Below are 27,183 nucleotides of genomic sequence, written 5' to 3'. Positions count from 1 at the left end.
CAAGGACCATCCAAACCCTTAGGGCTTTGGCTTTGCTCTGATTTATTTCTCCCTCATCTACCCCTTTCCCCATCCCCTGGCTTGGTCACAGTTCCCATAGATGGCAGCTGGCCTCTGATGCCTTACTTAAGTAGCTAATCCTGCGTCGTCCCACGTTGTGACTATTTGAATGACTATTTGCTGGCTATTTGAATGGGTTTTGGGTGGGGAGGGAGGAAAGAGATCACAACTGAGCCTAACCTTGCACTCGGGCAACACCCACACTAATGCAATTTCTAGCAAGGGGCCATCCGATAGTGAGCAGAACCAACAGCTCTGGCTGTTGTATTTTAACCCTCCTCCCTCCATAACCAGAGAATAGTTCTGTCACATTTTTTTGGTGGGGGGTAGTTCCGTTTTGTGTTCCTGAAAGTGTTTTGTTTTCCTGCGTGTTGAACGTTGGGAGTTTTTTTTCTCTCTTTGTTGTGCTTCTCTGACTTGGTTACCTCTTTCTCTACTTAAGGAGCATGAGAGAGGGAGGCAACCTTTGTGGCCAGTCACTTTCTTATCAGTCAGTCACAGAGTGTCAGCAGGCGAAACCTTTCCCTTCCAATTGGGTTGGGTTTTTTTTGGTTGGAAAAAAAATATCTAGCTCCGATCTGTTCGCCTTTTAATGGAGATTTCGCCTTCATGACTGGCAGCTACAGGAGGAAGTGTGGAGGCATAGGGCAACAGTGAGAGACCTTCACTTAAATAATAGGACTTATAATAATAATAATAATTAATAATAATAATAATCCTTGCATTTGATATAGCGTCTTATCACATTTTCTGGATGTCAAAAAACACTTCACAGAATACACTATAAAGTGAACTGACTATATGTTTTCTTTTGTGCGTCTTATCGCATTGTTGAGACGTCTTAAAACGCTTCACAGCATAATATACCGTAAAGTGAATTGTATATTTTTTTCTGGGCGAAACGCGCCGTGTCCCGTAAACAGTCGTGGAGTGAGTGACCGAATTATTATTATTATTATTTTTGAAGGGATTATTAGCCCCGGAAAACCGATCGACCAATCAATTTAACAAACGGGTTCCTGCTGACTGTTAGGTAAACAGAGGAGTAGGGAAACTTGCCTAAGGTTACGCCCTGCCCGGGAATCGAACCCGGGTCCTCTCGCTTGTTCTAATCAATACGCCACAGCACTCTAAATATAATAATAATTAATCCTTGCATTGTGGAGTCCTGTAGCTCAGTGGTCAGAGCACTCGCCTTGCAAGCGAGACACCTGGGTTCAATTCCAGGCAGAGCAAATCCTCGGGCAAGTTTCCTTACTCCACAGAGAGCCTGATCATAATCCCTCCAAAAAACAAAACAATAATAAATTGGTCATTTTCAATCCACCACTGTTTGTGGGGGAACGCTGCCGTGCGCAATTGGCTGCCGCGTTTCGCCTACAAATATACAGTCAATTCGCTTTACAGCGTCATCTGTGAAGCGCTTTGAGACGTCGAGAAGACGTGAAAAGCGCTACATCCAATGCAAAGATTATTATTATTGTTATTATTATGCCTGTTACGTCACATTTAAAGCTCTTCACTTCAACATGAATCAGAAGGATGTGGGGTTAAAAGATGCACTGTGAAGTGTAACCGCTGCGTATTTGTTGGCGAACACCACGATCCATTTGCGCACAGCAACGTGCCGTGAAGTGGAGAGTGAATGACCAGTTTCATCTGGGGAATAGATTGACCAGGACACCAGGAAAAACTCCCTCATCTTTTTCAAAACGATTCGTGGAACTTTTAAACGTCCACCTGAGCCAGGCAGACAGTACCTGAATTGCATTTGATGCAGCGCCTTATCACTTCTTTTGCCCAAGAGTTAGTAGATTTTTCTTTTTTTAAAAAAAACCTTTGGGACTGATCAGATGGTGGACTTTTCTTGTCTGACACATTCCAATATTTCCCACCAAACAAAAGGCTTCAGTCTTGACAAATCAAACATATTTTTTTAAAAGAAATCTTGGATCAAGTATTGCCGCAGAGAGTGAAGCTACAATTTGAGAGCTTCTGTTTTATGTTTTAAAAAAAACTCTGATGCGTTTCCCCCCCTCGTCTCTCCAGTCTATGTCCTTATAAAGACACTCGGCACTCAGGGACAGATGGTACTGTCGATAGCACGAGTCAGTCTTTTAACACATGCAGACTTAGACTTGTCTGCTCTTTCTGAATGTGCTGGGCTTGGCCAAGACACAGGGAGAAGCTCCCTTATCTTTTTCGAATTGAGTCTGTGTATATGTGGACCTCTGGACGTTTACACTCCACTTATTTAGTTGCCTTCAGCCTGTAAGCCCTTTGTGCAGCAAAATAGCGTTGGGTGTGAGACTCCTTATCGATGATTTGGTGGTTCAAAGTGCACCAGTGACTTTGCGATGCACTGTATTGTTGGAACCTGTGCCTCTTAGATTATTGTTTATGGCCCTTAATGGAGCGAGCTGTGGAAAATGATTTCAAGTCTGTTCTGCGAAGCGCTTTGAGACGTCGAGAAGACGTGAAAAGTGCTATATCAAATGCAAGGCTTATTATTATTATTAAAATGCCTTTTGCTAGGTATCGGTGTAGAAATCGGTACAGTGTTTACTGTTCGTCTTTCAGCACAAATGTAACAGCAGCAACTTGCATTAAATAGCCCCCCCTTCGCGCCGGACGGGGCCTCGGAGCGCTTGCTTTCAGAGGAATTTTGCTTTTTTTTATTAAGTTGTGCAACATCGCTGCTTTCCTCTGGCCTTGGCTGGCCATCTGGCTCCTTGACTCCTTCAGCCAGTCTGCCCCCAACCTCTGGAATTCCACCCCCCAATCACTCCGCCTCGCCCCCTCCTTAGCCTCCTCCAAGTCCCGCCTCAAAACCCTCCTCTTTGACCGTGCCATCGACCACCCCCCTTCCCCTCCCCTTCCTTCTCTCCCCCCAACCCCAACCCCAGCTCGGATCTGAAATGCTGTCACTGTTCAGTGTCTTGGGACGTCCCTCCCGACGTGAAAGGCGCTATACAAATGTAATCTTGTCGTCGTCGTTGTTGGTGGTGGTGGCGCTCTACATCGCTGTCTAATTTACTGATGCACTTTACAAAACCTTTCCTCTGCCCCCACACCTCCACCCACCACCTCACCACTTAAAAAATGCCACCAGAAATATTATTTTCACTCAGATGAAGCTTGCGGCCAGCTGCTGAAGCCAAGGTTAAGTGAAAAACGTTTTGTTTTGGTGACTCTGATTACGGTGAGCAATGAGATTTATACCATAATAATAATAATCCCATCATAATCCTTGCATTATAATCTTGCTGATGCGTCTCAAAGCGCTTCACAGCATATACTGTAAAGTGAATTGACTGTATATTTGGTGGGCGAAACGCGGCAGCCAATTGCGCACAGCAGCGTCCCCACAAACGGTCGTGGATTGAGTGAGCACATTTTTTTTTGAATGGGATTATTGTCCCTGGTAAGCGATCCGCCAATCGACTAACAACCGGCTCCCGCTGACTGCTAGGTAACCAGGTGTGTGGAATTAAGGAAACTTACCTTAAGGTTTCGCACTGCCTGAGTTCTCTCACTTGCGAGGCGAGTGCTCTAACCAGTACGCTACAGGGTGGGGGGTGTGTGTGTGTGTGTGGGGTCCGGGGGAGGCAGTGGGGTGGTCATTCTGAGTCGAATGAGGCAATTCACCGCGTCTAACTTTGATGCTTTCCTTAGTTTCTCTGCATTAACCATTCAGGAAGCCGCCTGATAAACATGGTCTTCAATTCATGGTGTGTTGTTCAATGGATCTTGTGTGCCGAGCCGCCGAGCCAGGCTTCAGAGAGCAGCGCTGGGGCTGATGAAGTGGGGACGTTGTGGCTTCTGCCGGGTTAGAAAGGGAATCTTTCCCGTGTCTGGGTATTGTTTAATTAGGGCGGGGAAGGGGTGAAGGGAGATGTGGTTCTCCTGGTGAAAGCTGGACATGGCAGTGGTCGCTGTGGCTTCTTGAACAGAAACCTAGTACGTGACGCTCACTGTTATTGTACAAGAGATCTTTACAGTGTAAACGAGATCTCCTCTGCACCAGTCTAATGGAGTCAACTGAAAGCTTTTTTCGGTTGGGTTTTTTTTTATCAACCAAAGCACGTTCGAGCGAAGCAAACCATCAGCCTGACAGCCTGGAATCCTCGGCTCTGCCCAGCCTGAGAGTTACAGCTCTTATGGAGGAAAAATAAGCTTTCGTTCCACAGACGTGTGTTTCAGTGTGTTAGGCCACGTCACAAATGACTTTCCTCGGGGTTCCACCCTCTGCCCTTCTATCCTTTTCCTCATCTACTGAGGTTGCAGCAGTGATGACATTTTGAAGGAGATCCTTTGTGGATGTGAATAATTGAAGGCATTTTATTGGATTTACTAAGCCAGGCTCAAGCACGTCCACTTCTCCTTTGCTGCCACTTCAAAGCCTGCTCTCTGCAGCCAGAGGCACGGCATTAAACCCAAAAGACATGCTTGTAAAAAGCATCGAGGCTTTTTTTTGTTCAGATCTTGGTCTGTGCCCTGGAAGAGGGTGACCCGAAGGACGGGGAGGCGGTGGTAGGAGAATGAGAAATGCATTGTTATAATAATCCTTGCGCTTGATGTAGCGCCTTATCACGTCGTTGGGACGTCTCAAAGGATGTGCCGGAAAGTATAGCGACTTATGTACTTTGCGGGCAAAAACGCAGCAGCCATTTGCACGCAGCACTGCCCCTGACAAACAGTCGTGGACTGAGTGACCAAATTGAAATCGAGGTGGGGGGAAAAGAAATACATGGCAGGGGGAGTATACTGTGGTGGGAGGGAAGAGGGAATTATATACTGAGGTGATGGTGGTGGAGGGGAGAGTAAGTAATATATTGGGAAAGAACTTTATACAGCATGTTTCACGCGGGATAATATCTCTGGGTGTTCAGAGAGGGGAGGGAGGGAGGGAGAGTAAGTAACTGGTCACACTTTAGCTGTTAACCGGAACCAGTTTAGTTGAAATTTCCTTGTTCCCCGATATCCGTGAATCTTGCTGGTTTTCACGACAGGTATTTATGGCGCGGCCATTAGTTTAATTGGATTTCACACCGTTGTGTGAAGTGCATTTATTTATATTGTATGGTTTTTTTCGTTGGGGTGATGGGGTGGGGGGGGGTTCAAAAACGCCCCCCAAAAATCGTAACATACTGTGTATGACCAGGAGAAATGAATCAGTTCAAGCACTGCCTTTTTATTTTCTCCCCAATCCCCCCCCCCCCACCCACCCACCCACCCACCCGCCTCAAACGGTGGCTCTTTTTTGTATGCTTGGATTGCTGCTCGAATTATTTTCTGCATGTGTGCGTGTGTGCGCGCGTGTGCCCACGCGCAAGGTGTTGGGAAACAGTGGAGGAAGTTGGTTTGACGGTTCTCTGGTGTCATGCTGTGAATAATGTGCTTTCCTTCTTCCAGTGGTGGAGTGGGGAGATGACGTGAGAGGAATTACTGAAGAGGAAACCATGGTCCTGGTGAACCATCAGTCAACGGGGGATGTCTGCACTCTCATGATGTGCCTGCAGGATAAGGGAAAGGTACATGCTGCGGCTGGCGAGAGCTTCGAATGGGAACCCAACCACCCCACACAGGGACAGTGCCTTATCCACAGTTTTAACAAGGAGGAGATCCTTCAGCGCAGCAACGACTTGCGCCCCCCCCCCCCCCCCCGCCTCCCCCCACGTAGGGTAACGTCAGTCGATTGGCTGATTGCTTTTCCGGGGGAAATAACCCCTTCAAATGAAATAAATAAGTAAAATAATAATAATTTGGTCGCTCAATCCACTGCTGTTTGTGGGGGACGCTGCTGTGCGCAATCGGCTGCTGCGTTTCGCCCACAAAATACACAGTCAATTCACTTTACAGTATATTCCGTGAAGCCCTTTAAGGTGTCTCGAGTTCAGGTCACGCTAGGAGATCCCTGAAAAAATATATGCCTATGACACTCACCCACCCCCCACCCCGGCAAAACCTTTCTGATGAGCTATAAATAGAGTCATGTCTCTAGGTCGATCAGTTAGACAGGCAGATATTTCGTCTTTATTAGTATAGATAAATAGATGTCTCTCTCTAAAAGGGTGTATGACCTCTGTCGCTGCTCAGTTGCAGAATACCACGCATCTCTTTCTTGGGGGGTTAAATCAAGAATTTTTAATATAGCTCATCAGCGATAGTCAATCCCCGAAAAAATATAGCGTGATAAGGTGCTATATCAAATGCAAGGATTATTATTATGACGTCAATTCTACAGGGAGTTCTCAATTACCTTTTTTTGTTTCTTTCTTTCCCCCACCCCAACATGTGTGAATAAGTCTCTCTGTGTCTTTACCCTACCTTGGCCCCACTCCTACCTAGGACTTGCCTTTACCACGAAGCTGACCGGTATCAGACGAGCTATTGTTTCAGACCAGGTCAGGGTACCATAGTTTAAGTCCAGCGCAGTGACTTTAGCATGCCCCGTCTAGACAGAAGGAAGAGCGATCCGCATGACTCGATAGTAAGGAATTCAGCCACACCTCGGGGCCAGACTCGTGTCGACTTGTCCCTCCTATCGGCTCGCTGGGTTCATTCGAGGTGACAGCTCACTCGCTCTTTGCCTTGTGATCGAACTGAGTTAGTCAGAAAAGTCAGGTCTCTCCTGGGTTCATTCGACCAAATCGTGGGCTGATCAGGGAAACCCGAGTTTTATTTCTTTTCATTTAAAAACAGCCAACAAATTTCCAGGTCTTGGCTCCGGTGTATGTTATTTTTAAGGAGCAGCTGGTAGCTGCGATGCCTGCTGCTGTTTCTGATCACGCCGCCCCTGAGCGTGTCGGGCGGTTAAAGGTCTGTGCCTGACTGGGTGCCGTCTCTGCTCTGATCTGCTCAGCTGTCCTCCTTCCAGCCAAACATTTGTCAAGGCCAGCTCTGCTGTCACACGCGATTGATGTACAAAGAGCTCTGCCCGAGTAAACTGGCTCCGCTCGAGGACGTATCAGATGCCATTTTCAAACCCCACAGTCCTTTGGCCGCCGGCAGAACAGTGGTGACTTGTGTGCGGTGGTGGGGAGGGGGGGGTGGGGGGGCGGCCGCGGGGTTACACTGTGTATCCGGTTCTTTGCCGTTTTTGTCGGGAGGGTGTCTCGGAAGCTCTCGCAACTACTGGCTGGCTAATTCAGCAGGGATCACCCGAGCTGGGGGTGGGAGCCGAAGAAGGGGGGGAGGGGTGGGGGGAAATGACTGAGAGCGCGGTCAAAAGAGGATACGTCTTAAGATGGGCCTAAAGTGCAGGGAGCGAGTCGGAGGGGGCATCGGTTCGCGGCGGAGTTCCTGAGAGCAGGGCAGACTGGCTGCCTGCAGATGGCGGGGCGGGTAGGGCGGGGGACACAGAAACCATAGAAATTCACAGCAGAGAAGAAGGCCACTCGGCCCACTGTGTCCACGCCAGCTCCTTTACCAGCCATCGTTTCAGTCCCGTCGACTTGCCCTTTCCCCAAACCCCTGTAACATGGAGCAGGAGAGATTGTTGACAGGTCAAGTAGGGACCGACTGTTCCCTCTGGTAAGAGGATGGCATTACCGGGGTGGGGTGGGGCGGGGGAGCGAGGGGGAAATTGGGGGCAAAGCCTCAAAATCAGAACTAGAGCGGGTAGAACGCTCTGTGAGGTGGCTGTTGTTTCCGGGCAAAGTGTTTTTTCCGCGGAGAGTAGCTTCACATTAAACCGTAGTGACTGCCAGAATAAAGATAAACACATTAACCCAATAATCTTCAATATTCAGGCATTTCCGGATCTTATTTCAATAAAATCCTCTGTCCTGTACCCTGAGCTGCCAGCTATCCGGCAGGGCTGAGCGCTGGCCTGAGCCCAGTTAGTGATCTTTATTGTGCCACTGCTCCTGATGAAAACATCATAGTAATGATCCCAAACAATGATACGCAAGGGTGTGAATGGAGACATTGATTTATTTTTTATACAGCGTCCTGCTTACACAGTTTGAGATCATATTAACTTGTTAACAAGCGAGATTAAACGATTGTATTTAATGGGAGTAGGTAGAGAATCAATCCAAACGCAATATTGATAAGTGTGTTTAAGCCCTTCCCGCTATAGGAGTGATTTATTTTCTAAACTCGGCAAACTTCAAGCCACTGGAGCTGTTTAGTCCAGACTCGATGTAGTGGCCTTTTTAACTGCAGTGGCGTTGTCAGGAAACAGTGTTATTTCAGTGACTAACGCCCATGGGTAGTAATTGCCCTTGGAGCAGTGACTGTCACAACCTTGTTGTGCTGATGGAGAGGCACCTCCCATCCTGTCTATGGCAGGAAGGATGTGTACAAGAATCTAGATGTGTCGATATTTTACAGGTTTATTTTCAAGAGTCGGTTCAGAATAAACATCAATTTTGTTTCTTTCTCGGTATTACTGTCATAAACCCGGCATTTGACACAGCGCCTTATCAAGTCGTCGAGACGTCTCAAAGCGCTTCACGGGATACGCTGTAAAGTGAATTGACTGTGTATACGTTGTGGGCGGAAAGCGGCAGCCAATTGCGCACAGCAGCGTCCCCACAAACAGTTCTTACCTCCCTTAACTACCCTCCGCCAACCATATCTACCCCATGGCACAAGCTTGTTTGCTGACGAAGGAGAGGTCCACTCTGTTTATAGCAGGAAGGATGTTTACGGGAATGGAGATACAGTGTGTCGGTAATTTACAGGGTCATTTTAAAGAGTGGGTCCAGAATAAATGATTAGTCTGTTTCTTTCTTAATAGTAAACATAATCATCCTTGTATTCGATACAGCGCCTTATCACGTCATTGAGACGTCTCAAAGCGCTTCGCAGAATATACCGTAAAGTGATTTGACTGTATATTTTCTGGGCAAAACGCGGCAGCCAATTGCACACGGCGGCGTCCCCACAAACAGTTCTTACCTCCCTTAATTACCCCTCCACCCACCCTATTTGCCCTACTCCAAAAATAAAAGCATTCCCCCCCCCCCCCACCCACCCCCACCCAAAAAAAGCATGAGGACAGATTGGCTGTCACATTCGCCTACAAAATCCACAGTCGAGCGAAAAAAAAGAGCGCTTTGAGACATTCAGACGACTTGACAAGGTGCTACAGTATATTAAATGAAGGCAAGAATTGTGTTTTTCTTGCTGATTGTTTAAAGTCAGGTCAGATTGCAGGACAGCGTCCGTCCCTCTCTTCCCCCTGTCCTAGACCACGTGCTGGTTGCTCCCCTCTCTGATGGTAGGGTTGTGTATTATGTTTGCCCCCACCCCCAACCCCGACTCAGATCATGCCTTGCCCTCCGCTGAGTGTCTGGTAGGCATAGAATCTCCACTGGACTGTGTACGGCTGTGATGTGCAGATAATCCAAGGCCACTCACTGTCCGACGTGACTCTGGTCAGCAACGACTTCAAGTCGGAGAAAATATTTTTTGTCCCCATGAAGTAGAGGAACGCTGGAGATCACACGGCACTTTATCCGAGCGTGTTCTTGCAGAACGTTCCCGGTGGTAGCTCTCGGGTCACTGTCTTTTGAGACAGACGCCTGAGAGCGCTGCCCTGGATTGGACCGTAAACTCGCCTCGGAAGCGAGAGAGACCTGGGTTTGATTCCCGGCAGGGGGCGAAACCTCCAGCACGTTTCCTTACTCCACACGCCTGATAATAATCCTTCAGGAAAAAAATAAATAAAATAAAATTGGTCACTTCATTTCAACCCACGGCTGTTTGTATGGGGGACGCTGCTGTGCGCAATCGGCTGCCGCGTTTCGCCCACAAAATATACAGTCACTACGCTTTACGGTGTATCCCGTGAAGCGCTTTGAGACGTCTCGAAGACGTGATCAGGCGCTGTATCAAACGCCAGGATTATTGTTATTATTGTGATAAACTATCTGGGCGTGGGGGAGGGAGAGGTCGGTGTTAGGATTGTGTGTGGCAGCCGCTGATATCTTTGCGCCTCGCCTCCCTCGCAGGTGGTTCGCCGCATGATGTGGCTGATGGAATACGTTTTCAAGTTTACGAACTTCGGTCTCGTGTCCCTCATCCACGGGGACTTCTTCATCCGACAGGTGAGGTTGATGGCGCTCTGCGCACGTGTGGCTAACCTGGCAACGGCGTTTACGTGAGCCGTGGTCACTGTGTGTGTGTATATGTGTATATATATATATAAAAAGAAGGATCTGGCCCAAGTGGCTATATTTAAGTGTTCACTGCAATACAACAACGCCTTCGACGACGACTTGCATTTAGGTAATAACGTCCCTCGCGCGGGGTAGAGCCCCAGAAGCTCTTGCGCGCCACGCCTGAAACATACGCGCGATCCCCACGTACTGCGCGTCCGTCCCCGTGCGTAACCCGGGAGCCCGTGTGTGGCGCCCGGCACCCAGACCCGGCGGGCGTTCAAGTGTTGTTAGCGCCCAGAGTGTTGGCCGTGGCTTCTGTTTTCGTGCTGAGTTGGCGCGCACACACCTCAGCGGTTTGATGTGCTAAGGGACCTGACGGTGCTGTGGCTCCTCTCCCGTGGCATCCATTGCCATGCGACCAGTTTTAATATGGTTGTGGGGTAGTGGGGGAGGGAACCAAAGCGCACACGGTGTTATGGCGGGAGTTGACTTCATTCGATTGGTGGAGGCATTACTGCTTAGCCTAAGCCTCAGCCCGGCCTGACATCCACATCCACCTACTGTCTGTGGAGCTGTGGATAGAGATCAGGAAAGGAAAAGCTAATATTTTCTCCCCACCACCCCACCTCGCCACACTCTCGCCAATCTAGAGGCATTGAGTCTAGACTCCTTGTCCTCATGTTGAAAGCCCTCCATGGTGTTGCTCCGCCCTCCCTACCTCTGTGACTGTGACATCGGGGACCTGGAGTTGGTGCTGGAGGAGGCAAAGTAGATTATTGTGTCATCCGCAAACATGTGGAAGTTTACCCCGAGTCTGCGGATGACATCGCCCAAAGGGAGCATATTAGATAAGGAAAAGAAGAGGCCAAGGATGGAGTCCAGGAGGACGAGGAGGCAGAGGGAGCCCTGGTCACGGAGAGAGAGAATGTATGTCGTTTGCGACTTTTGACAAGTGCTGTCTCTGTGCTGTGGGCAGTCGGGGAGAAAACCAGACTGCAGGGGCTCGAGGAGGGAGTGGAGGGGAGAGCTGTGACCGAAGTTGACCCACAACAATGTGTTCCAGGACTTTGACCAGGAAGAGTAGTTTGGAGATGGGACGGTGGTGTGAGAGATTAGAGGGATCAAGGGTGAAGTAGAGGAAATGGTGTGACATTTTGAAGTCAACATTTATCTGGCAGGAAGTAGTTTTTTTATATATATGTATGTACTGTATATAGAGTGGATGGTGTGTGTGGGTTGGAGGGGGGTGTGTGTGGTGTATGGGGGAGAGGAATGAGGAAGTGAAAGAAAAGGGGATAAATGAAAGTAAAAACGATTCGCTTTCCGCAAAGCTCACACGGCAAATGTTGACACCAAAGCGCTCTGCTGGGGGGAGGTGGGTCGAGACTTACTCTGTCTATCTGGCGTATGAGAGCTTCCAGAATTTGGCAAATTGTGAAACGCAGTCTCTTTTTTTTTAAAAAAAAAAGCTGTTTTTCTATGATTTGTGTGTGTGTGTATATATATATATATATAAAAAGAAGGAACAATGGGAAATCCAACTTCAATGTTGTGACTGAAATTCAACAATTTGCCGAAATTGTAGGCGCTCTGAGACTTGACCTAAACAGGAAATCTAGAACCAGGTGAAGTTTCACACCACATTTTTTTTGAGGATGGCAGTGCATTTTTTTTTTTTTACTTTTACCTGGTGAGCGGCAGTGTAGTGGCTGGAGCTCTCGCCGCGCAAGCGAGAGGACCTGGGGTTTGATTCCTGGTGCAGGGCGAAACCTTAGGCAAGTTTCCTTACTCCACACACCTCTGTTTACCTCGCAGTCGTCGGAACCCGGTTGTAAATTGAGTGGTGGATCGCTCTACGGAGGGTCATAATCGCTCCCAAACAAATAAAAAAAATTGGTCACTCAAACCTCGACTGTTTGCGGGGACGCTGCTGTGCGCAATTGGCTGCCGCGTTTCACCCACAAAATACACAGTCAATTCACTTTACAGTATATTCTGTGAAGCTCTTTGAGACGTCTCGAAGACGCGATCAGACTCTATATCAAATGCCGGGATTATGATTATTATTATTAATATTATTCCCTGAGTTCACCTTAACTATAAGACCGTGTATTTTCACGACAGAAGTGGCAAAGTGTATGGTTGTTGTAGGTTTTTCTTTTGGTCAGCCGGGTGGCTTGGTACACGCGGAAACCCACCGCTGTGCTTCAGAGTCCCCAAACCAGACTGAAGAGCCCCACACGTGTATGCGCTGGAAGTGGATGAGCAGTTTCCCTGTGTGCTGTTAATGGCCCTGCCTCCCGATTCATCGCCACACAAGTGAAAATAAATTTGTTGTTGGAAGCAGCTGTAATTCCAGGCTCAATTCTCACAGCAACAAAGCAGCCGCTTCCTACCTTTTCTAAAACAGGCAATATTACTGCGAGGACAGCCTGACTGACAGAAGCAGATGTCAGTGAGCTCTGGGTTTTTACTGCACAGGTCATTTTCGCAGAAGTGCCATTTGCAAGAAAATGACTTGGCTCCTCTTAAACAGGTGCAGCCATTGTGTTGTGTTCACTCTGCAGCAAAATCCAGGGATTTTATCGTTCGCAAACGGGCGTTCGCAGACTTCTCAAATAGGGGAATCAGTGATACACAGAGGAACATGAGAGACAGAGATGCATTGTACAGGGAAGGGCTGACTGCTCTGTGTTCTGTCGCACACTTTTAATTGGAGTTACTTTGGAATTAACCGCTGAAGGTTTGAAGTAAAGTCCGTGCTGGGCTTTTTGCTTCGCATGATTTTCATTCCCTGCCATACCCTCTGTTTCTCTCTCCCTCATGTGAAGGCCTAGTTTCCTCTTGGATGCATCTATGCTGTGTACTACACTTTTTAAATTAACACTCTGGTTGAAAAATTGTTTTCCCTTTGTGTTACTTTCTTGGCCCCTGTGGCCCTGATGGGGAGGGCGGGTCACTTTGACTTGTCTCCAGGCTCCCAGAGCGAGCTCCTGAATGATCACCGGGGTGGGTTCCTGTTCCGCACCCTTCTAGCCTAAGGTGGCAACTTGGGCAGGTGAATTCTGCCCTGACTCTCTGAGTTGCAGGGCTCTGAAACACCAGCTGTTCTTTGTCATTCGTTTGGTTCATTCTAAGCGCTCTCGAGACGCTACCCTGTGTGGAGGGTGTTTATATAAGTGCAAGTTGTTGTTGTTGTTTTTGTTGTTGTTGTAAACTGGGATTGACTCATTTAATCGTTGCATAGTTACATAGAGAGATACAGCTCATTCAGCCCAACGAGTGTGTGTTTATACTCCACCACGAGCCCGCACCCCTCCTGCTCCCCTCACCTAAGTCCCTCTTTTCCTTTCTCCCGCGAGTGTTGTGTACATCAGGCTTTGTTTATTTATCCTGTGCTAATGGCTTAGCGTTTCGGCAAACGCAAGGGTTAAGGAAACGAAACGGAATAATGTCTTGAACGCAGTCACAAAACAAATAAAATACATCTGGAGCAAAGGGGGAGGCACGGATTACAACCGAGATGAGAGATGGTGAACAGACAGTGCGCCTTTAATTACTTTATCCAGCGAGTAGTGAATATGTGGAAGCACAGATTGTGTCAGCAAATTCAAGAGGGAATTAGACAGCTATTTGGAGAATAATTCAATTGAGGATATGTGAGCTGGTGGTGTAGGATTATTATTATTATATTTCATGCTGACCAGACCAGCTGTTTTTCCTTGTCCTGCACATCTCTTATGTTGCAAAGCCGGAAGTACCACCAGTCATCAGAATGAAGCTGAGAGACGTACACAAAAAAGGAGAAACACAACAACGGAATGAGTGAGAGTTAATACAGATTGTAAGCGATTGCGTTATTGGGGTTAAAACATTTGCGAGAAATACAATATTATTATTGTTACTAATATAATACGTTTCACGTGGGAACATCTCAAAGCAGTTCACAAGCCCAGTGGGGGGTGGGGGGTGGGGGGGGGGGAGGGGTGACGACCGAAAGCGAAATCAAAGAAGTATATTTTGAAACAAGTTACATAAATAATCGGAAAAAGAGAAGTAATAAAAAGCTGTGGAAATAGGCGGGGCAAATGGGGCTAAATGGATAGATAGCTCTCTCAGAGACAGGGCACAGGCACAATGGGCCGAATGGCCTCCTGTGCTATAAATTTCTATGGCGCGATGAAGGGTACAGTGCCTGTCTGTGCGCGGGGAGGGAAGAATTTAGAAGTTCTAGTAAATTGCAATTTGTTCAATGCAGCGCCTTTTGCAGAGGGTCTCAAATTACTTCACGGACGTGATGCGGAATCATCGAGTGGGCAGGGAAATTTGAGGGAGTTTGACCAAATGCACAATCGGAGAAGTTAGCTTTTGACGACCCTAACTTTACTTATACGGCGCGTTTCATGTTAGATACCGGCCTCAAAGCACTATCGGATCTTGACCGAAAGCCACAGACAAAGAGCTAGGTTATTAAAATGTTTTGTAGGTAGGGAAAGCCTACCACATCACTCCCACCCTCGCTCGCCTCCACTGGCTTCCCATCCCCCAGAGGATCGAATTCATGATCCTCATCCTCACCTACGAGGCCATTCACTGCCTTGCTCCCTCCTACCTTTCCAACCTACTATCCCCCTCCCTACCTGCCCGTACTCTCCGTTCCTCTGGCTCCGATCTGCTCCACATCCCCCGCCCCAACCGCCCTACCATCGGTGGCCGGGGCTTCAGCCTCTCAGCCCCGAGGCTCTGGAACTCCATCCCCAGTGCCTTCGCCGCTTCCTCCCTTTCCTCCTTCAAGGCCGGTCTCAAGACCTTTCTCTTTGACCTTCAGCCTTCAGCTCCGCTCTCGACTCTCTACCCCCTCCTCGCCCCCTCCCTTCCCTCCCCTCACCCTGACCATTTCCCCCCTGCTCGGGTCCCAACCCAACTGTCCAGCGCCTTGGGACGTCCTCCGACGTGAAAGGCGCTCTATAAATACAATGGTTGTTGTTCTTGTTGTGGAAAAGAGGGTTTCGAAGTAAGTTCTATTGAAAGATAATAATAGTAATAATCCTTGCATTTGATATAGCTCCTTATCACGTCTTCGAGACGTCTCAAAGTGCATCACAGGGTACACTGTAAAGTGAATTGACTGTGTATTTTATGGGCGAAACACGGCAGCCAATTGCACACAGCAGCGTCCCACAAATAGTCGTGGATTGAGTGGCCCAGTTATTATTTTTTTGAAGGGATTTTATCCCCTGGAAAAAACAATCAGCCAATCGACTAAGAACCGGGTTCCTATTTACTTCCAAGTAAGCAGAGGCATGTGGATTAAGGCAACTTGCCCATCGTTTTGTCCTGCTGGGAATCAAACCCAGGTCCTCTGCTTGCGAGGCAAGTGCTCTTAACCACTGAGCTACAGGACTCCGTTACGTTCACTCACTTTCCAACTGGAATAATAAATATTTTGCTGGTTACTGAGGAATCTCACACGCCTTAAGTACTTATGAGTGCTCTTTTAATAATCCTTACATTTGATATAGCGGCTTATCACGTCCCCAAGTCATCTGTGTGAACTTTTACAGGGTTTCACTGTGGAGTGCACTGACTGCATTGGTCGGCAAACACGGCGGTCGGTTTGTTCAGTGCAACGTACCAAAAGAGTAAACGGCTGCGGAGTGGATGTTTGCGGCCGTTTACTTTGTGGTGTGTTGCTTAGAACAAACTGGCTGCCGTGCCCATGGGATACGTCGTGTTGAACAAACCACAAAAGGCTGCAAAGTGAACGCCTGATCTTATACGGGAGATTATTGACCGGGAGAAATTGCTTCCTCTCTTGAAAAAGTTGCCTTGGGATCTTTTAACGTCCACCTGAACAGGCAGACGGATCCTCTGTTTAATGTCTTTTCTGACATTGTATCACTGTATTGTCAATGTAGCACTAATAATAATAATAATAATAATCCTTACATTTGATACAGCGCCTCATCAAATCTTCGAGACGTCTCAAAGTGTCTCTGACGTTGCTGTAGTACTGCCCCGGCGCCTTGGGATGTCCCCCCCAACGTGAAAGGCGCTATACACGTGTCATTTTGTATTGAATTTAGAGTGTCAGCCTAGACTCCCTGTGAGGTCCAAGTCCGACTCGGGACTTAAACCCACAGCCTTCTGACTCTGGGGAGGCCAGAGTCAAGTCACTCTGAGCCAGGTAGGCAGACAGACAGACGCACAGACACACAGACGGACGCACAGATGCACAGACGGACGCACAGACAGACGGACGCACAGACAGACAGACGGACGCACAGACAGACGGACGCACAGACAGACAGTCGGACGCACAGACAGACAGACGGACGCACAGACAGACGGACGGACGCACAGAAGCACAGAAGCACAGACAGAAGCGCGGGCAGACCCACACGCCTGGCAGGAGCCACTCTCTCGGTGCCTGCGAGCCGTGCGGTCCCTTTACTGTTCGCTTTCTTGCCTCCCGGCCGGCGTCCAGGGCAAAGCTCATCGCGACAAGCAGCTGGTGCTTCTCCGGCGGCACTTGGAAAAACACTACAGGAGCCGGGACAGGAAGTGGATCGTCCTCTTCCCCGAAGGAGGCTTCCTGAGAAAGAGGCGGGAGACCAGCCAGCTGTTCGCCAAGAAGAACAACCTTCCACACCTGAAGCACGTCACCCTGCCCCGCCAGGGAGCCACCGAGGTCATCCTGCAGACCCTGTGCACGGCCCACGAGAACGGGGCGGCCGGAGATGCTAATGGAGCAGGTAGGGGTGTGGGGCAACTTGGGATGGATGGGGGTGGTGGGGGGTACTGGCGACCTATCAGCCTTGTTTTGTCCTCTCTCTTCTCCCCCCCCCCCCCCCCTTTCCTGATTACACACTCACTGCGCTTACACGGGAATCACTGTAACGGCGACTGGCGTTCACACAGAGCCCCGCTCACCCCGGGGCAGCGCCCCAGAGCGCTCTTGACGATGGCGGAGCTCGAGGCCGGAGGCTCGAGTCGAGGCTCACGTGGAGCCAGCAATCCACCAAACAGAATTGGTTGTTGACTTCACGTCTGTCTGCGCGTGTCGCTGTGCGCCTGGCTCGGGTTTTGCGTGTCTGGGATTCTACGCCGAAGAATTTAGAACAGGGGGAGACAGGTTCAGGATTGCAAAGGGCTATTTCGGGGCATAAAACAGGAGGGATGTCTTTATCCAGAGGCTGATCAGCAGCTGGAGCAGTTACCAGGGATGGGTGTTTCAGGCCAGGGAGCTGGAGTTGTTTATGAAGCAGCTTGATGGTGCGAGAGCAAAACATTCGGGTGGGTATTCAGGTAGGATGAGTTATAATAACCGCAGCGGTTAATACAGCATCTTTGATGTCACCTGAGACACTTCGAAGAAGATTTATTGTGGAGGGTAGTGATTGTGCATTTGCAGGTCAAACGAGGCAGCAATTTGCGCTCAGCAATGTCCCACGAACAGCCATGACGTGGATGGATTGTTTTACAGTACCCGGGGGAATGTTGGTCAGAACAACAGGAGAAAACTCCTTTCTCTTTTCCAATAGTGCCGTAGGATCTTTTAACGTTCACCTGAACAAGCACAGATGGGATCTCGGTTTAACGTCTCATCCAAAGGACGGTAGCTCTGATGATGATGATGATAATAATAATAATAATCCTTATATTTGATACGGCGCCTTATCACATCTTCGAGACACCTCAAAGCGCTTCACAGGATATACTGTCAAGCGAATTGACTGTATATTTTGTGGGCAAAACGCATGCTACCCCCGCCCCCCCCCCCCCCAGCCCTGCAAGTTGGGGTCAAACCTAGAAACCTGACGTAAACCTAGTGGATTGGGAGAAATCCCCTCCTGATGTTGGGAGCGAATTTGTGGTGGCAGTTCAACGTGACTGCAGTAAGCTGAGCTGTCTCCTGTTTCTAGCGCAGCCACTGTTCAAATTGTCTTTCACAGGACCTGCAGGTTACTTCGCTGTTTTTTGTGTTGAGTACAAAGGGGGTGAAAGAAAGTTCTGTGTTTTTCCTTAAAGAAAAGACAACCAGCATGTGCTAACAATGCCGCCGATTCAAATTACCAAATGCCTTTTGTTGTTAAAATTCCCGTTTGCTGAGAACTCTTTTGCAGTCGCTTTTTAAAAAAAAAAGAAGAGATCTGTTTAACCATGTGGCTGGTTCTTTTTTGTGTGTTTGCAAAGAGGCCGCAAGAAAAAGATGCGTGTCCTGCTATTGAGCAAGGATTGACGTTCTCGTCACAATGCACGGCTACTGGGGACAAGGCTAATAGTTGTCAAGTAGTTGCCAGAGTCAGTGCAAGTCATGTTTACACTTGTTAAATAGCAATGGCCATACTGCCCCGAGTGTTTTGCGTCCAGCTTTAAATATTGTAACCACAACAAGAAAGGCCTTGAAAGGCGGCCACAAGAGTGGACCTTGGATTTAAATAGGCGATCGGGGGATCCACATTGCGGCAGTTCTTAACCAGAGTTGTTACCGATGTCACAAATAGTGATTCTTGTCAGTCGGTCAGTCTGATCCGTGGGAACTCTGCTCTGGAAGTAGGTTATGTCCGAGCAGAATTCCCATCGTTCCAGGTCATTGCACTTTCACTCACCACCGGAAGCATTCCCTGCCTGTTGGGAAAATATTACAATAGATTGTACCTATTCTGTTGCAATCCTTGCATTCGATAATAGCACCTTAACACATCGTCGAGATGTCTCGATGCACTTCACATGATTTACTATAACGAGTCAGGACTTTGTGCTTTGCTTGTGGGCAGGAGGAACATGACAGCCAGATTACGCACAGCAGTGTCTCACAAACAGGCCCGAACCGAATGACTAGTGTCTTAACGCATGCGATGAAACTATTTTGCTCACTGTTCTGTTTCTCTTTTATTTCCCTTTTTCTTCAGTGACGAAATCCAAAGGTCTTGAGTGGGTTATAGATATTACCATTGGATATCCTGAAGCTAAGCCAATGGACATCCAGACCTGGATCATTGGTTACCGAGCACCAACAGTCACCCACGTACACTATAGGTGGGTTGCTCCTTTATTACGTTTCTCCAGTTATTCTTTCGCCTCCGTGGGTTTGTGTGGCCATGTGACATGTGGATAATAAGTGCCTGTTTGGTAGTAGAGGGAGTTTGAGATTGGGGGCGGGCAGGGGGAGTGTTGGTGGTCTATTCTGTCCTACACTTTCTGCCCCACTGACTACCCCTCCTCACCCCATTCCCCCTCCCCAACTAGCAACCGTGATGAGAGACCAATCTTGCGATCAGTATTGTACCGGGTTCCTGCTTACTGCAAGCTAAACAGGCGTGTGGAGTAAGGAAACTTGCCCAGAGTTTTGACCAGGGAGTATCTCCTTACACCCAGCTGGAATGGTTCATTGGGAATAGGTGGTGGAGGGCAGCACCGGCGAGCCGAGGAACTGTAATAAAGGCGACACTGGACAGTGAGTTTTGCCTCAGTGAGCGCCTGCTGGTAGTGTTAGAACTGAAAGCGGCCCTTCGCTGTGACTGTACCTCATCAATATACGCTTTACAGAGAACACGCTGTGTTCTGATCAAATGTTCCCCAACAGTCAGGTTTCACATTTTTTTCCCAGAGTTTCCTTTGGGACAGGAGGAGAGAGGGGGAAGGGGCGATCGGGGAGAGAGAGGGAGGGAGGGAGGGAGGGGAATAGGGAGTGGGAGGGGAGGAGGGAGGGAATGGGGAGGAGGAGGGAGGGAGGGAGGGGAGTGAAGTGCATGATTCAGACTCCTGGAGTTGAATCACTGTTGACAGTCCCACGCTTTGAGCAGCCTGCTAGGTTTTTTTTTGCAATGACTAATTGCCAATGGGTATCCGCTTGGCATTATTCCAAAGTACGCACTGAGGCGTTTCTTATGTTCTTCTGAAGGACATAAGAAATGCTGGACAAAGGAAAAAGACCAAGGTCCATCTTTTTCGCCTTCCACCTTCCTGGCTTGTACATATGTCCCGTATCCAATCGTGTTCTTTCCTAAAAGAAAACTATTCTAATCTGTGTTTGAAAAGAATCAACATTTCCTCCTTCAACCGTCTCCCTCGGGAGTCTGTTCCACAGGTTCACTATTCGCTCACTGAAATAGTGTTTTGCGTAGATTTGTTCTGTATTTGCCCCCCTTCAATCGCAGGCCGTGTACCTCTGGTCTTACTATTCTGGACCCAGTTGAAGCAGCCCGTCATGATCTAGATTGTTTTGCCCCTTTAGAGTCTTAAAGACAGCAATCACGTCGCCTCTGGATCTTCTCTTTTCCAGCGCGATCATGTCCAATTTACTGAGTCGCTCCTCGTAGTCCAGTCCCTCTGCCTCCCTCAATCATTCTGGTAGCCCTCCTCTGTATCTTCTCGATTTCTCGGGAGGAGGCTTATTTAGCTTTCACTATTGCTCAGAGCAACAATCCCAGTTATTACAATGTACTGGTCAACAATTCCTGGCCCAGTAATTGCGACGCTGGCAGGGCAAAGGTACGACATTGGAAGTGTCATGAGGGCGGGGGGTGGTAGCGGGGGGGCCATTGAGTGTGACTTGCATTTGAGGAGGTGTCATCCATTGCCTTTGAATCTCGCAAATTCTCTCTGGGTACGAATCACTCTCTTAAGGCAGTAGAATCTGCACAATATCTGCATGAACTTGCTTTTGATAGTAAATCACCATTGCTTTTGATAGCAACATCTTACCAACAACAATGGTACTTTTCTCTCTGGGGTACGGTTCATTTGGGCTTAACCTCTGTGTGTACCAAGTACCTATGTTCCTACTTTTCTCCTCTTCGGTGAAAGGAGTGTGTTGTACTCGGGTACTTTGTAAAGCATCATCTTGGCTCCTCTGGTAGCACTCTCGCTTCTGAGTCAGAAGGTTGTGGGGTTCAAGCCCCACATTGAGTCTTTGAACTTGTATAGTCTAGGCTGACACTGGGGCAGGGTGGCATTGTTGTAGGTGTTGCCCTTCGGATCAGATGCTAAACCACAGTTTATTATTATTATTTATTATTATTATCATTAGAGCGCAACATTGTTGAATTCCAGCTCTGTGAACACCCGTCAGTCGTATTAAACTGTGAACATAAGCACAGACATGGCTCAGGTAATAAGAAAGTTCGGGTTCGGACCACAAATGACTCCATTTAGACCGGGTGACTTGGAGAGGTTGCGTTACCAGAGGTTTGGGTGACGTTCCAAGGGACACTTTCAGAGGAGAAAATGAGACGTTGGATTGACGTTAAGTTTCGTCAAGCCTGACGTGTTCTTTTGCAGAATGCCGCGAAACCTTTCCACTCGTGCAAACGCCCACGCAGGCTCCCAACCGTGACCGTACATTTCTCGTTTGTGTTGGAGAAATTCTGACGGACGGGTGGCGGTTTAAGACCGACTGCTGACTGCTGCACTTGGGCACAAAGCTGCCCACTTCATTGCAGCTGCGGTTCCCTTCATGCTGACCTGGTGCGGGCGACTGCATTTTCCCCCCCGGGCTTTCCCCTGGGGTGTCCCACACTTTGCCGTCGCTCTTCTCCCTGTTAACTGTTGTCACTTTATGAGGTGGTGGAGTCTCTGTCCGGGTTTCTGTCACTTCTCGTCAGTCGGTTGGTTGCCGGTCAAACGTGAACCGATCGTTTAAAGAATTGAGAGCCTGCAGCTGAGAATATGTTCAAAATATTTTTGTTTTCGTGGCCATCACCTGACACCCCACCACACACACAATAACTGGATAAGAACAGTGCTATTCCTTTTCATCTGTAACCCCACCTGTTCTTTTCAGTGAACAATATAGTTCAGCAGTTTCACTGCCACAGTTGCAATTGCAAATCTCTCGACGGCCCATTTATTCCTTGTTTTTTTTTACTCGAGTCCGGTTGGTGTCTACCCTCGAGCTCTGGAAGCACACCTGCTACCCTGACACAGAACGTGTGCAATCTCCTTGCGAGCCCCTTCCACAGAGGAGAGTGTGGCAGATTTGACGGAAACGTCTTTTAACAAGCAGGATTGCACTTGCAGGGAAGGTCTGATGGTGGGTTGGGTTTTGGTGGAGGACAGAATTGAGTTGGACCGAGTTCAGACTGAAGTTAAGGGTTTTCTGCGTAGCTTCACGTGTATTTTTGAGCCAGACCGAGAGCAGAGGAATTTCAGACCTCGGGTGGGGTCTAAGCCACCTCTACCTCTTGTAGGCTTTGTGTACACCGCGGAGAACTTAGCAGCTTGTGTTTAATGTTCTCGCCCTCGGTCAATAACTCGTGCTGTTTGTGAGTGAGCAGCACCTGATCTGATCTTGTTTTTTTTTTGCCAACATTGCCTGTCTCTGTTCTTACTAACCAACCATCACAGCTATTTATCAGTTCCAGCTCAGGGTGGCTGATGTGCATCAGTGTGACAGAGCCCTGTGGGCACAGTCTGAATTTCCAAATTACAGAGCAAATTCTATAATGGTTGCAACAATCCAGGTTTCAGGTATGTGCAATAATAGTCACAAGCCATAATATTGAGGTTGCGCACAGCAGCGTCCCCCACAAACAGCCGTGGATTGAAGTGACCAATTTTATTATTAATTGTTTTTTTTCTTGAGGGATTACTATCGGGCGAGTGGAGTAAGGAAGCTTGCCCAAGGTTTCGCCCCCTGCCGGGAATCAAACCCAGGCTCTCGCTTGTGAGGCGAGCGCTCTAACCACTGAGCTGCACGACTCCTGTAAACTTATTATTATATAAGGTGATGGAAATTGCACCCCTGAATATAACCAGTGGTAATAACTTACATTTAGAATGAGGAATCTGACCCACTTGCCTTATTTACTACACTAAAATACACAAACGCTCACTGCTGTACAGTTTAATATCACATGTCAGTCACAAGCTCCATAGTTTCATTTGGGAGCGACTGAAAAGCCCAGAAAATCCTTTTTCGTGTTTTTATATATTGGAAAAACATTTCATTTACTACCAACCAATTTGGAAGAAGAGTATTTTCACACCAAATTGTGCCGTGTTTGTGTACGTTGGAAATTTGAGAGGAAGGGAGAATCAAAGACTTGTCTTGATTGTGGATTATTCTTGTCGGTAAATTTACAGCGGATTACTCCCTATTTAGTGGTAGAAACCAGTATCTGCACATTTTAAATGGACCCACAACGAACTCATGAGAAAGGCTAAGCAGCAGGAGGCATTGAAACGTGGCCAGAAGCAGATGGGCGCTGAACCCAGCTCACATGCAGACTTACGCAGCCATGAAGGACAGTTTGTGCTCATCTTTCCACTCCACTGCCCGCGCACAATTTGCTGCGCTGTCGTATGTGGGGCTGAGCGCTCCCGAGCAGATGCACAGATCTGAAGTGAAGGGAGCCCTGTATCAGTGTCGCACATGATTCAGCCGCTGAAGTCTCGGGCCGGCCTGGGTGCAAATCAGTGGTTTACGAAACCAATAGCGATTCGGATCGCAGGAGGTTTATCTGGTAGTGGTGCACGGAACCTGTTAAACTCCCAGGTGCCGTCCGGAGTGAAGGGCACTATATAATGTTGTTGTTCTCCGAGACTCCTTGTGGCTAGTGGCGTGGCTCAGTTGCATCCGCTCTCTGGGTACCATCTAAACTTGTGCCAAGTGACCTCTCCATTGGGCCTGTGGAGTAGGAATAATTGGGCTCCGGCTTCATCCGTCCTGTTTCTTTTCCTGCAGGATCTATTCGATCAAGGATGTTCCCTTTGAGAGCGAGCCCCTGACCAGATGGCTGTACCAGCGGTTTGTGGAGAAAGAGGAACTCTTGGCACACTTTTATGAAACAGGTGGGCGCTACCTAGGTGATTAAGGATGTGAAAGAGATTTCGATTTGACTTTATCCTGGGTCAGCGGACCTCGATTTAACGCTTTCTAAATATATTTGGAAATACACACTGCTGTGCGCAATTGACTCCCGTGCTTCACCCACATAACACACAGTCAATCCACTTTATTCCGTGATGAGGCTCTATATCAAATGCAAGGAGTATTATTGTACGCTCAGTGTAGTTTAAATTTTTCCTTTTTTTTAAAAAAAAGTGACAAATGCTTACGTTTTTTTTTGGGTGGGGGTGGAGTAGGGACCCAGGGAGGGAGGGAGGGGAAATTACACAAACTGCACCCAGGCTTTAGGGAGAAAAAAAGCCTCGACGACAGTTCAGGCGTTTTGATGCCGAGTGTGGCCGAATCCACCAGAGAAGGGCAATCCTTCCTGACATCTTCATTTGCTGGCGGCAGTGAGATTTCAAGACTCGGGCAAGCGTGCTGGTGTCGGGGGTCTTCGGAATACTAAACCAGCAAGATTTTTTCCCGTTTGCGTGCAGTGCAGTGCAGTCCATTTTACTTCGGATTTTTTAAGAAAAAAATAAGCGAGCTTCAAAAAATATGGCTTTTGTTGCGTTGAAGAAAAATGCATCCTTGGTGGCGTGGAGCAGAGAGAGAGAGAGAGAGAGAAGGAAGAAATTTTTTCTTTGAGGTCCTCTGTTTTGTGGTTTGAAGCTGATTTCTGTAACCGGTTGTATGTAGCTCCTTAAATTTGTTTTACACACGCACTCACACTCTCGGATTCTCCCCTTCAATGGCCGAGGGCACCTAGCAACGCTGTTTAGACAGTGACTGTGGGCTGAATTCCAGTTGAGTTAACACATTCACAGCTGAATATTTTCCAGGCGTGTTTTTAACATTTCCTGCATTAGCAAGTGGTTGTAAATATAATTCTGTTGAGAGCTTTTATCAAGTGTGTGTGTGTGTTGTGTTTGTGTGTGTGTGTACTTGAAAAGTGGGAGAAGAATTTTTATTTTCTGCTGTGACATTACTTTCTTCTCCCCCACACCCCCTCGGGATAGATCACCTCCTCGGGCTCGAGTATCTCTACTTCTCTCGCTGCTAAGTTCTGGTCATTATAAACCGGACAAGACCAGAATGAGCTGGTTTTGGGGGATATTTCACTGAATTTGGGATTTGGAGGTTTCTCAGATTGGCACGCTGCATATTCGGTTGGGTCTGGTCATCCTCTCTAAAGACAGGGCAGGCAAACTGCAGTGAGAACGACAAGATTTTCCTGTGCACCCGGGGGTTACGGGTACTGCCGTTTTCCTCTCCTCGCAGTCGTGCTTGCGGGCTGCTGTCCATCTCGGATTGCGGTCAGAAAGGCCGTTTGGATCTTGGATACCTGTAGGTCTTAAAAGCTTGAAGATTGAGGCAAGAAAAGGCCCATCGTTCTGGAACCGTTCTCGAGCCGACACGTACCCGGTTCCCTTCTAAAGGAGGAGTTGATCGATGCAGTGGTTGGGATAACCAAGTGGGTGTCTCGGGAGACAAGATCGCGAACATTTGGGTAGGATTGTCAAAACGTGGAAGTCCAAACCCGAGTTCTTCCTCGGCCAACCCGAAAAAAATAGAATTTACCTCACCCAAACAGACGCACACTTATTAACTGCAAATGCAAAGGGGTTTGCCAACGTTCAATCTATTCACTAACTGCTGTGAAAAAATGCGGCTCGACAAACTATTAGCAAATATTTCCTGTCTGCTCGGAGGCTGGGTCATTGACGATCTGAATCCCTCTGTAGACCTGTTGGATTCTTGCTTGAGAGGCAATTCACGGCCTCAGTGGAATATTCACTGAGGGAAACGTCAACCGAATGTGTTGCTCTTCAATTAATTAAAACATTTAAAAAAGTTGCCCCTTTTCTTTTTGTTTTCCAGGAGCGTTCCCACCTCCCAAAGGTCAAACAACCGCAACTTCCAGACCTATGACTCTTGATCCGTTGTGGCTCTTCCTAATACAAATAATGGGATTTCTGTCAGGCTGCATGTGGTACAATGTTCTGCAGTATTTGTATCACTGCCTGGTGCTCTAGAATTCTGGGACCTATTAAACATATATATATATATATATAAATAAATATATATATAAATTAGGACTTTTAAGCCAAGCGCGTGTGTGTCACAGTGTCCGTGTGTGAATGTAAATGTTTCTTCAAGGGTGATATAAAAAAAAGGATGGATTGGTTGCCTGTCATTTTTTGTCAAGATTTTTAGACTCGGATTTAAAATATTAATGCAGAATCAACAAACCTGCAACCTGGTGTTAGAGTTCTAATGCGTTTACGTGGTCCTTAGGCACCTTCTCTGTTTAATTATGCTGCATATCGACAGACGTCCACTTCGAAGTGGGGTGGGGGGTGGGGGTGGAGGATGGATGAAATCGCTGGAGAATTCAACAGTGCATTGAAATAAGGATCATTGCCCTCTGCTTCAAAGGACAAAATTGCCATCGGACAAGACTGTCGTAAAGAAGCTCACATCTCATTCCTTTTCCCTTGATAAAATGACGAGGAACTCACCAACGACGGGACTGTTTTTTGTACGTTAACCGCGGAGTGACACGTGATTTGCTTTCCATAGCATTTATCGATATGCTTTGTTTTGAGGTTCGTTGCAAGCGGCTGGTCGAAGGCCTCTTAGCACTCTCGTGATCGTAGGTCTTTTAATTGTGTGATTTCGCAACTTTGAACGTGGGTAAATTAAGTAGGAAAGGTGAAAGACGCGTTTCGTTCTAGTTGTGGTGTAATATGGCGCATAAAATCCAAGTGAAGTTTAGTTGAAATGACCAAATACAGTGATCCAGCCAATCATGTAGAAAGCACCGTTCGCAGCACTGCAGAACAGTGCAGCTGTCGAACAGCGTTGAAAGGACTTTGTTGAAAGAAGATTTACGTAGGTAGTTTACACAATGGAGTCGAAACGGGGAAGGAAAATGAAGAGTTTACAGATTGAGTTGAAAGTAACAGGTTGCCAGAGTAACTGGTACTCTGCTCCTCAGTTACAACTTGAAATGTTCAAGTTAAAGCTCCGGCTTTTTTTTTTATATAAAGTGTTGACTCAAGCCACGTTGATGTTACCCAAATCGGTGCAGAAAAATCAAGTTTGCATTTTGCTTCACAAATGGGTTGAGTGTGAAGCCGTTCTGCCAGGGAGCCTGTGATTGAAGGT

General features: G+C 47.8%; 1 protein-coding gene across 1 annotated transcript in view; it reads left to right on the top strand.

Annotated features, from left to right (window-relative positions):
* Positions 1-26,937, top strand: part of lpgat1 (lysophosphatidylglycerol acyltransferase 1) — a gene marked incomplete at its 5' end in the record, with an annotated part of 37,959 nt that extends 11,022 nt beyond the window's left edge. The window contains 6 exon segments of the mRNA XM_007905014.2: positions 5,476-5,594; positions 10,026-10,121; positions 16,663-16,930; positions 19,091-19,217; positions 23,866-23,972; positions 25,894-26,937. Coding sequence (XP_007903205.1) covers positions 5,476-5,594; positions 10,026-10,121; positions 16,663-16,930; positions 19,091-19,217; positions 23,866-23,972; positions 25,894-26,048 — 872 coding nt within the window. The 3' untranslated portion in view covers positions 26,049-26,937.
* Positions 26,938-27,183: the final 246 nt, after the last annotated feature.

Source organism: Callorhinchus milii, unplaced genomic scaffold (genome assembly GCF_018977255.1).
Source record: "Callorhinchus milii isolate IMCB2004 unplaced genomic scaffold, IMCB_Cmil_1.0 Scaffold3, whole genome shotgun sequence".
Lineage (NCBI taxonomy): Eukaryota > Metazoa > Chordata > Chondrichthyes > Chimaeriformes > Callorhinchidae > Callorhinchus > Callorhinchus milii.
This window is presented reverse-complemented; position numbering and strand designations above follow the sequence as displayed.